This window comes from Tursiops truncatus, chromosome 8, assembly GCF_011762595.2.
Source record: "Tursiops truncatus isolate mTurTru1 chromosome 8, mTurTru1.mat.Y, whole genome shotgun sequence".
NCBI lineage: Eukaryota > Metazoa > Chordata > Mammalia > Artiodactyla > Delphinidae > Tursiops > Tursiops truncatus.
The window spans coordinates 54983779-54995677 of record NC_047041.1 but is presented as its reverse complement, the minus strand read 5'-3'; the positions used below and the strand labels follow the sequence as shown (position 1 = coordinate 54995677).

At 42.9% G+C, this 11899-nt stretch overlaps 1 protein-coding gene across 7 annotated transcripts in view; it reads left to right on the top strand.

Annotated features, from left to right (window-relative positions):
• Nucleotides 1–50: 50 nt before the first annotated feature.
• Nucleotides 51–11899, top strand: part of GVQW3 (GVQW motif containing 3) — a 30079-nt gene continuing 18230 nt past the window's right edge. For 3 of the 7 annotated variants that reach the window (XM_073808422.1, XM_073808421.1, XM_073808420.1), the window contains exon 1: nt 51–1561. In XM_073808422.1, coding sequence (XP_073664523.1) covers nt 484–1113 — 630 coding nt within the window. In that variant the 5' untranslated portion in view covers nt 51–483 and the 3' untranslated portion in view covers nt 1114–1561. Of the gene's footprint in view, nt 10124–11899 lie in introns of those variants that run through there. The other 4 variants (XM_073808419.1, XM_073808418.1, XM_019948803.3 and 1 more) reach the window with 3 other exon arrangements.

The following is an 11899-nucleotide window of genomic DNA, read 5'->3' as shown; positions in this document are numbered from 1 at the left end:
CCGGCCTCTAGAGCCTCGGATCCCGGGGCAGCTCCGGTAGGTTTCGCGTGCGTGGGTTTCTGCAGGTCTGGGGCGAGCTTGCACGTTACATCACCGGTGCATCGCTTCTTGCTTGCTTAAATTAACACCACATAGGCTTTTATTGCGGAAATCGCCATAGACTCTTAAGGGCCGCGGAACGGGACGGCCTCAGTAACTGGTTTTCACACCCCCGGCAGATCTCCGTGCCGCGGAGTTGGACGCAGACGTGGGTTCTAGGAGCTTTCATTTTCCCCAGCTTTGCAGCTACTCTTTGGCCCCGTTAGCTTCTAGATTGGAAGCCGAGGGTCTGAAACTCAGAAAAGCAATTACTCTTCCCTGATGAGTCTTCAGAGGAGCAAGAATAGCGACATGATTCCACCTGCAGCCCTATAGAGATTGGTCCCTCTGTCTTCCCCTCACACTCGTGGCATTTTAACGTTCCTGTGTTATTTGAGTGCCAAAATGAGTGACCGATATCTAGAACAAAGGATTAGTATCAAATTCTGCGTGAAATTGAACAAGTCTGCAAGTGAAACTCACCATCTTTTAAAAGAAGCTTATGGGGATGAAGTCATGTCAAGGGCCAGAGTTTTCGACTGGCATAAAAGGTTTAAAGAAGGGCGGGAAGACATTCGAGATGATGCCCGAAGTGGTCGTCCAGTCACCCACCGGACGGATGAAAATATCCAGAAGGTCAAGGACTTGGTTTGTTCGAATAGGCAGTTAACTGTGAGGATGATGGCTGAAGAGTTAAATTTAGATAAAGAAACCGTTAGGCTCATTCTGAAAGAAAACTTGAATATGAGGAAGGTATCTGCAAAAGTTATATCGGGTATTTTGAAGGATGAGCCTAAACCTCGAAAACTTGACTTTCGGTCTGATCATTCAAAGGAAACTAGGAAAAATAGCTCATGTGTGAGGGAAAAAGTAACAAATTCTGAACCATGGAGTCATCTCCAGTGCGAAGCTGGTGGGGAAATGCCTCTGCCTGTATCCCATCCCAAAATCCCTCCTGCCAGCCAGCTGCTGCAGACTTCATCTTCAACAAGCCTTCCCAGCAGGGCGGCTCAGGATTGGTTCACACCGTGGTGAAAGGAATCTGGGGTAGCTGAACCCAAACTAGAAAGCTGCCTCAAGGTTAGGCACCTTCATTTGCCGCTCATCTATTTTCAGCTTCTTTATGACTCCTCTCTACATGTCATGGCCCTGCAACTTACTCTTTGCTGGACTCTTGGGTCATCTTCCTTGCTGTTCTCCACAACTTTGAAGAACTTCTGGCTGTTGGCTTCTGGTACTTGCTTGTGCTTGACTTTTCTTTTTTTTTTCCTTACCAAGTTTTTTCTTCACTGTCCAGACCTTAGCTTGTTGTGACTGTCCTCTTCCTTTGTTCTCAGTATTCTGCCTCAGGGGATCATACGAATGAAAAGTGGGAGCAGGACCTCTTGGAGTCTCTCTCTCTGTGCCCAGGGAGGCATACTCTGCTGGGAGGACCCCAAAAGAAGGCCTACAGTTCCAGCCTGCTTCACAGTCAGGGCCTGAGGTATGGTACAGGAGGCAGTGGCATACTGACATAGTGAGCAATGCTAAGGGCCGATCCCTCCCAAATGACTCAGTGGGAGCCCCTCAGAACTCAGGGGTTGGCCACCCATCCTGACTTTCTCACAGACCTACCCCTCACAGAAGTGCTGGGTTTGTTTCATTCTAGTCTTGTGCTTTGGAACCCCGCCCCCCCCTCATTTGGGTGTATCCCCTCTGATGGAGGAGGAGGATCTGGTCCTGGAAAATAGAAACCAGGGCACTAAGGTCCAGGCTGTGATATGTGAGGAGGAAGACAAGGTGACACTCTAGACCTTGAATTAAGGGAGTCTGCTGCCTACGTGCTGATTCCCACACCGCAGCCTGTTTCTAGTAACTAATATCAACCTTGTTGGTTTTGTTTTTTTTTTAAGCACCTTCAGTGTTTAGAACACTGCTGAGCATTGACAGTGTGATATTATGAAATAAGGTCACCAAGAGCTGGGTGGACTCCATGGATGAGGTAGTTCCTGGACTGGATCCGTAAGGAAGGATGGGACAAGGAGGCTAGGAAATGAGGGCATGCTTCCCAGGCGGGTAGAACAGCATGAGGCTCCGAACCTCCGTCAGTAGGACAATGAGGGCACTATTGGCTGAAATAGCAAAGTCCAAAGAGGAAGATAATGGTGTTATACAGAAGATAAATAATTTGGGATGACTTGCTTCCTCTCTCCGCCCCCAACTCTATGCTAGTAGTTTATAAATTGCTTCCCCTGAGTCTGTGGGTAGGTTTAGATAATAGCCTACTTATTTGATTATCTAAGTTTCTCATCAAACCTTCAAAAAAGCAGTCTTTCCTAGTTGAGACTCCTTTATCTCTTTCTGGCTCTCTGCCAGGATTTATGGAATGGAACGTTCCCAATTGGGTTCCAAGTAATACCACATAGACTGGAAACATCTCAGAATGGCTGGTGGAGGAGTGTGTGTGTGTGTGTGTGTGTGTGTGTGTGTGTGTGTGTGTGTGTGTGTGTTGGGTGGGGGGAATGGTTAGTAACAGCATTTCACAGGATTGGCCAATGTCTATGTTTTAACCCAAGGATTCTTACATTCCTATTATTTAACTGGTAAGTTAGTAAACAGTATTGGTTGATAGTAGAGGCCCAACATTTATTCAACACAGCTGTTTTTAGTTCTTTTCACTGTCACCTTCAAAAAATTACAAGTTTCCCACTAATACCTGTCAGCTTTGAGGCACTCTGAAACTTAGACCTTATCTCACAAATAAAAGATATTGTTCAGGAAAGCTCTCAAACCAAGCAACAGCTCACAGACGTCTGCCTGCTTAGCAATTTCTAGACATTCCATCTCAGGACCATTACATCTTCCTACATCGGATAAGGCCCTGGGCTCCCCATAAGGCCTTTGCAACAGGGACACTGCACTTCTGGAAGAAAGCCGCCACAGCTGGCCACTTGGTGACTGAACCAATATTAATCCTTGCTCAGCCCAGGGGGTAATTGTTGCAGAATTGTATGCCCCTATGCCTAGGCCAGGTTCCCACAACAGTACCTACAGGCATTATTTCCAATCTGTGATAACACAGAGGTCCTGAGAGAACTTATTTCTGGATTTATCCCTGTCCTGTAAACAGGGCTGGAGTGACCCTGCCAAAGGTGCTGGACCACGACCATGTTGGAGAGTAGGATACTGGAAGCCATGTTGTCCCAGACAGGGTTTGGACGCAAAGCAACCAGAAGCAGGTAATCAGGAGGGTGAATTCAAATTGTTACAAGTAGCTGTAATGAAAAGGACTTACCTTATAACCTTAGATCATCTCCTGGACGGTAGTCAGGTTGAACTGCACTACCTGAACCCATTGCCCGTTTGCAAGGCTTCTCAGAAAATATTCAATAAGATGATAATACACCCTAGGAAGCCTCGAGTTTGGAGGGAAGTAAAAATATTCACGCAGAGCAAACCATTCACACATGGCTGCTCAGAATCTCTACACACCAGTTTAGAGCATAATCTCAAAAGACTGTCCTCACACAAGAGAGTTCTCATGTAACAGTACCCCTTATCTGTCCACCTGCCGAATCTGTTTTATTTCTGACATGAATTTTGCCCAGCCTGCACCTTGCTGCCTAGGCCTCTTGAGCTTTTTGATCCTATAATCTCAGGGTTCCACCCATCATGCCCTAGGCCCTTGTCCTTGACTTTTCTCAGATATCACTCAGTTTATTCTCCAGTTTGCTCTTGCTCTTCTGTTTCCCTGGGCTTTGTTTTCTGGTTCTGGACCGCACCCTCCAATAGCTGCTTTTGGCCACTTTGGTATGCTTACCTTGAATTCCCCTTTTGGTCATGGTTTTCCACTCAACTGCAACTTTTCTCTCTTCTGATTTTTAGATCCCTCTTCCAGCTCCCCATTTCAGCCCTATAGTCTTTTGTTTTGTTTGTTTTGTGGGGGTTTTTTTTGGCAGTGCCACGCAGCTTGTGGGATCTTAGTTCCCCAACTAGGGACTGAACCCAGGCCTTCAGCAGTGAGAGCACAGAGCCCTAACCACTGGACCGCCAGGGAATTCCCAGCCCTATAGTCTTGAGTAAAGAAATTGCTCCATCCCTGGCCCCAGATTGCCTTCATATATAAGGGGCACACTGGGAAGGAACAAAAAAGCTCCCTCTCACCCTTAGCCACGAGGGGTTCCACTCCCCAGAGGCAACCAGTATTACCAGTTTCTTGAGGCAATTTGGTTACCTCTAGTACTCAGGAGTTATGAAAGTTTTTCAGAGATATAATATGCAAATCGCACTCTCCCAGCAACTGTATTTTCCCTGGCAGGAGAAGCTCCATCTAACCATAAGAGATGAAGCCTGGCTCTCTGTAGGTTGTCAGGAAGAGAGCTGGCCATCTGCAAACCTTGACCATAATTCTCAAGCTAAACACACAGTCAAGGAATCTCTCTGGGTTTCAGGCTGAACTTCCCCTTCCCCATTCTGGTTCAAAATCCACATGGAATGTTATACACTACAGCTGGAAGTCTGGGAGGAATAAACACTTTCCAGGGCAGATCATTTCATCATTGAGTTTATCCAGTCCGTTCTCCACCCATCATCCCACCTTCCACCTGTCCCACTGGTAATGATCAAAAACAGAAAGAATAAAGTATTCACCAATCTTTGATTTCGAAAAACGTGGGTAGTTCTCCAGTCTTCTGAATTCTGCCCCTGGCTCTGAGTTCTCACTGAAATGTTATTGTTTGGGAAGAATGTGTACATGGGGCCTGCTTTCCAGAGTCTTCCTTTCAGATCCATTTCTTAGAGTTCAGACTTTGGAGGTGCCCGGATAAATCTGGATGCTAAATGACTTGAGGATATCTAGTACAGGAGTGGGGTACTATTGGGAACTGTCGCTGTATCACATCTACTGATCAGCCAGCCTGCCGTTTACAGACCTCATTGCCAGCAAGTCTCACTAGGCTCCTTGGGATTGGTCACCAGGGTCCTATGTGGCTCAATAAGAGTCTTCTTTGCTGCTGGGATTGTATATGTAACCCTGTGTTCTCTAACTCCTTAGTTGGATCAGACCCCTCAGATTCTGCCAGGCTTTGACATCCTATTTGAGGCAACACTCATATTTATCTTCTCTAGTCTCTGTCTTATCAGATCCTTGCAAATACTGTCCCAGTTGCATCACCCTTCTCCCAGTATTAATATCCAGAAACAAAAAATCTGTAGTGGGAAACTTCAGTACTTCTTAGGTCCCACTTGCATTTAGTGAAGAGGTCAGCAAACTTCTTCTGTAAAGGAAATGTCTTAGGCTGTGTGGGCCATACAGTGGCTATTGTAATTTCTCAACATTTTAATGCAAAACCAGACATAGCTAATATGGAAACAGATGAGCATGGCTGTGTCCTAATGAGACTTCATTTATGGATACGGGGATTTAAATTTCATATAGTTTTCACATGTCACAAAATATTTTTTTCAAACCACTGAGAATATTAAAAAAATTCTTAGCTTGCAGTAAGTTCATAGAAAACCAGATGGTGGGCCAGATTTGGTCCATGGGCCATAGTTTGCTGACCCCTGGTCTAATGTATATAAAATGTGTATATAAAAATGACAGATGATTGATCCATCAGTAACATTGTTAATGCCAAACTGATCTGGCAATGTCTGACAATTTACTACTATAGAAATTGTGGAATATTGAAGGTAGTCTTTATGGTGCCAGGAGCGTGAACTAGAGCTGAATGATTGACTGTATTACCTTGACCATATTCTGATTCACAAAATAAGTTTTGTGCTGTTCTCGGCTAAAAATTATAGTACACAAACTACTACCTATATTTTGCCCTTGTAATATTTCCAAAAAAAATTGGCAATACTGAAAATGGTGCCAAGTTACAACCAGTGATAACAGAATGAACTGAAGGTAATTCCAAAATTGCCTTGACCATGAGCAGCATTTGAATAAGTTTGTTATCATCTATGAAAGGGACTACTATGGAGGTGACAAAACTCATTGAATTATATTTTTTTGCATGCTTGTAAAAAAATTATATATATATATATTGGCAACTGGTACCAAGCTATGTTCTTTTAGATATGTTTACTTGTTTTTCTCCTAAAGAGTGCCATATTGTGTCACCTTCACTTAAACTGATTTTCCAAAGTTGAAATAGAATCTCAGGATTGAACAGACCTTTGCAAGGATGTTTAATCCAGCCAGTCATGTTTCCTTTGAATCCAGGAGTGGCTAAATCCTACAGCTGCTGAAAAACTGCATCTGAAAGGAGATTCTGTGTTAATTCAGCAAATTTTTATCGAGTGGCTCTATGTGCCAGGCACTGTCCTATGTGCTAGGGTACAGCAACAGACAAAGCAGACACAAGCCTTAGATTTGAGTCTGAAATCTAATTATATTGCTGTTCACTCTTGCAAAACTTCTGTTCCATGTGCTCACACTAACTCATTGTTAATTGCATACCTGGAAAAAGGTATGACGTTTGCCACAGGCCTCTCTGCTGTGGTCATGATGCCTCTCCAGCTGCATTAATAATTTAAGGACTGTATGTTCCACTTAAATTTTATTATTCTTTAGACCAATCTGTATTGGTAGAAAAACACGCTGGCAATGTTGCAAGTGTAAATTGGCAACAGCTTTCTGAAAAGCAATTTGGCAGTATCTATCAGGAGCTTTAAAAATGTTTATAACTTCTGATCCTCTAATTTTACTTCTGGGAATCTGTCCTAAAGAAATAGTCTGGGGCTTCCCTGGTGGCGCAGTGGTTGAGAGTCCGCCTGCCGATGCAGGGGACACGGGTTTGTGCCCCAGTCCGGGAAGATCCCACATGCCGCGGAGCGGCTGGGCCCGTGAGCCATGGCCGCTGAGCCTGCGCGTCCGGAGCCTGTGCTCCGCAACGGGAGAGGCCACAACAGTGAGAGGCCCGCGTACCGCAAAAAAAAAAAAAAGAAAAAGAAATAGTCTGAAATGTGGGCAGAGTTTATGCTTTAACAATCCAGAAGTCCAACAGTAGAAAATTGGTTAAGTAAATTACACTATGATGATATAGTAGACTATTATGCAGTCATTATAATTAATGTTTGTGAAGTGTTAAAACAGCATGGCAAAATACTTATAAGTGAAAAGAGTGACATACAAAATTATATACATAAATCCAAAAATATTTTTCTAAAATATTAATACTTTTATTATCAGAATAAAACAATAGCACCAAAAGTTGGCAATGGAGAGAATGGGGCCAAACCATTAGTTTGGTCCAGGAACAATTAACTGGCTGGGTCCACATGGAGACTGTATGATACTATTGTATTGGTAGCAGGAGTGGGACAGAAGGGAAAGGGGCCTTCCCCGAAGGAGAAGGGGACCAGAATCCCTACAAAAATCCCAAGTGATATGAGAAGACACCACAAACGGCATGTTCCTGTTATGTGGTCCTAGGGAGGTAAAGGAGCACATATGGATCAAATATATTCTGACAAATGGAAAGGATTTGAAGTATTCTCCTGGGTAAAATTAACCTCATTCTTCCATTCTCTCATACAAAATGAATATTCTTGAGATGGATTTTATTACAACTGATTCTCTGAAGAATCCTTGAGCTTCCCATATAATTTCTTTAGGATAGGAATGGCTTTTGATGTGCCGAGTCTACCTCTTCCCATGCTGGGACACTCAACACGGATGTACATGGGAGTATTTGATATTCCACACTGAGAATACCACATGAATATCAATAGTCATCTTAATGATGTAACTTAGGAAACTCGAAAGTTTGCAAATGTTTTTGTTGGTGTCCAGAATTACTGTGCTTTTATTTATATCTGAAGAGTAATTATTCACAGGATTTTCAGGTATGAAATGATGTAGATAATTCCTGTCTATATCCATAGATGAAATTGTTCTGTTGGGAAAATGTGTCTTTCATTGTTATTTTAGCAAAATGTTTACCATTAAAATGCCAAATATATCTCCTCGGTGAAATTTCAGATTTTCAAATGAGTACCCAAAGTAAATACATGTTTTATAGGCATCTAGGCTACAGATTTGTCAAGCTGGAAAAGTTTTTCAAGGTCTAAGTCTCTTGGTCTATAGAAAGAACAAAGGAGTGAGACTGGGGTTTGTCCTGCTCCTTAACAAGCCATGGGACTTTGGGCAGTTCATTTGCACCACTGGAGCACTTGAGGTTACTCATCCATAAAAGGAGAATAATAAAACCTGTCTCATGGAGATGTTCACTTTGTTCATTCAACAAATATTTATTGATTGTTTATATGTATCTGACCCTGTTGTAGACACTGAGGATACAGCAGTGAACAAGACAAAAAAAATGTTTCTTCTTATGAGCTTACATTTAAGTGGGGGAGACAGACAAGAAATAAGATAAATGAGTGAAAATATAGTATGTTAGATAGTTATTGTTAGATGTGAGGCTTACATTAAAATAATGTATATGGGGTGCCCAGCACAATATCTGGCATGTAGTAAGTACTCAACAGAGAGTAATTTCCTTTGCTTCTTCAGTCTTCCGAACAGTTCCTGAATTAGTCTACAGCATGGTAGTAATCAGCGGAAGGCCTGACCCATTGCCTTCTACCTCTTTCAAGTTAATACGGCCTAAACCTATTTTGCTTAAGAAGACAAAAGAATGCTTACAGATGTGCTTTGTACTTCCTGTATGGCAGATTAATCAAGGTGGTGCCTAAACACTGTTGATAAATGGCCTTTTCTGAAGCCAGTTGGCAGGGGTCCTTGCTTGGAGCTAGACGGCATTTGTCCACAAAGACAAATGCATTGTTTCTTTGCTGTTTAAGCAAAATGAACTAGGAAACTGTACTAGCTGTTTCTCTTAAAAGATGTGTGACCTTTGTCCTGTTCCAAACATCGGAGAACTGGACAAAATTTACATTATTTATGGGAAACCAGGGCATTGACTAAAAGCCTGGAAAAAGAGGGTTTAATACTTGTGGTTTCTATATATTTTTGCCCATTGTAGAAAATTTGGGAAGTTCAGAAATGTTTAAAGAAGTAGCCAAAAGTTCACCCCTAGGATTCAGTTATTTCACCAGACCCATCTCTCTGCCTCAGCTTGCTCCTTCAAAAACATCCAGTGAATAGTCATTTACTGAATTCCTTCTTTAGGCCTGGGCCTGTACTAGGCATAGAGGGTATAGCCCTTGCCCTTAGGCAGTACCAGCCTTGTGGGGGTAGGGAAAGGGCCAGAGGTGGAGAGACCACTGGGAATGGGCTCCTACCTTAGACTGTCAGTCTCTCCCAGAGCACAGCTCTAAGGAACAAGCTTTTGTAAAGAATTTGGAACAAAAGTTGTTATCATCACAGTTAGGGTGATTGTAGGAATGAGAAAGTGGAGTATAAAGAGGCAAAACACACAAAGCATTGGTGAAGCATTGGTAACTGGCCTGCTGGCCTTGCCATCCCCGGCTCCTCTTATGTAAAAGGGCCCTCAGTTCTGTCCTGCAGTATCACCTTTCAGAAGAAACTAGACATTAGGCTGTGAGCCAGTACCCCTGTATCTTGCTTTAAGAATCTAATAAGTGAAAATTCAGAGGTACAACCCAGATTAGATGAGGAAATTGGCCCAGGGAGATTGAGTGAATTTTCTCTAATCACACATCTAGTTGGTGGCAGAGCCAGGATAATAATGAAGGACCTTGAATTTCTCTTGGTCCAGTGAGGTTTTTTTCCATTACTCCATTGGTAATAATATCCTTTACTAAAGTGTACATTCTTAAGATAACTTTAAAATAATTGTCACCCTTGCATTTGATAAATATGATTTACCAACAACTGATTTACATGCAGTTTGTGGGGAACATATTTATGACAGAGAAGGTGGTGCAAAGGTTTTTCCAAGTTTTCCTGGGGTGTCCAGGCCCCCTGGTCCTTCTCCCAGACTGTGTATTCACAAGTAAATGTTGGCATTCTGTCATTCATTTTTTCCAGATGTTCTTCCCTAGTGTGTTATGTTTTGTGTTTTTAATATTTCTCATATACATTTTTAAAAATCTGGGCACATAAATTCTAATAAAGTTCTCAACTATCTCTTCTATGCTGTCTCAAATTTTCGGGTGTGTTTATATTTATGACACAGTGTCTGAAGGCATGAACGCTATCACATCGTTAGGGCTTATATTCCTAAACCCTAGACTTGCGTTTCTAGATGTTCTGAAAATTCTTTACATTTCACTTGTAAATGCCACTATACTATGCCATGACATTTCCAGAGTAACATATATTTCAAACAGGAAAACAGAGGAAGCCCAAAGAAAAGGGAAGTAGGTTTCAAATATAAATACAAAAAGAAAAAAAATCATTAAAAAATAGTAGAATACATAAGATGGGGGGGAGTGTAAATTCTAGTTTCACGTCCCCTGAGAACAGAATGTCCTGCAGACCCACTTTAGGGACTGGCAGTTTCCACTACCAACAACGTAGCCCAATCTTGGCATCATACTTCCTTTGACTCTCACATGCAGTCAAGTCCAGGTCATTCCCCTAACATGTCTTAGCGTCACCTACTGCAACCGGACAGGGTGGTCACCCACCTCTCACGTCACTGTCCTGAAGTCCATCCTCTGCGCTGCTGCACACGTGCTATTTAGTTTGGAGTTTGCTGAAAACCGGAGGCTTTTTGATGCCAGCTTTTTGAGCCTGCTCAGGTCACACCCGCTGTCTCAAATCCATCCTTGCTGCCATCCACCTAGAAAACTCCTACTCAGCACTCAAGCCTCAGCCTTACCGTTGCTATTCTCTACCCCTCACTTCGTGGCAAAGCAGTCCCCACAGTGTACAATGCCCATTCTTAAGTGAAGGAAACCCTAACACTTAATTGCACTTAATTGTCTGCAGAATGTTTTTCCTCCCCTACCAACCCATGAACTTGAAAGCCAAGACCACATCTGATTTCTCTGTATTGCCTGCATCCGGAATAAAGCTTCCCTGGAGCTGTTCAATAAATGTCTGATAGATGAATGAAAGAATAGACTTATGGAAATTGCTTCTTTAAATTTCTGATTAAACTCACCATTTTAAAGTGTACATTTCAGTGGCATTTAGCACATTCACAGTGTTGTGCAATCATCACGGCTATCTAGTTCCAGAACACTCCAAAAGGAAACGTTGTATCCATTGAACAGTCACTCCCCATTCACCCCCTTTCCCCTAGCCCCTGGCAACCACTAATCAACTTCCTGTCTCTGTGGATTGGCCTGTTCTGGACATTTCAAATAAATGGAGTCATGCAATATGTGACCACTGTGTCTGGCTTTTTTCACTTAGCATAATGTTTTCAAGATTCATCCATGTTGTAGCGTGCATCAGAACTTCATTACATTTTAGGGCTGAGTAACAGGCTGTTGTATTGATATACCACTTCTTGTTTATCTGTTGATGTTTAAATGTCTGATGGATATTTAGGTTGTTTCCACCTTTTGACTTATAAATGGTGCTACTATGAACATGTGTGTACAAGTTTTTGTTTAAACACCTGTTTTTCTGTTTTTTTCCTAATAAATTTATTTATTTATTTTTAACTGCCTTGGGTCTTCGTTGCTACATGCGGGCTTTCTCTAGTTGCAACAAGTGGGGGCAACTCTGTTTTTTTTGTTTGTTTTTTTGGGTTTTTTTGCGTACGCGGGCCTCTCACTGTTGTGACCTCTCCCGTTGCGGAGCACAGGCTCCGGACGCGCAGGCTCAGCGGCCATGGCTCACGGGCCCAGCCGCTCCGCGGCATGTGGGATCCTCCCAGACCGGGCACGAACCCGCGTCCCCTGCATCGGCAGGCGGACTCTCAACCACTGCGCCACCAGGGAAGCCCGA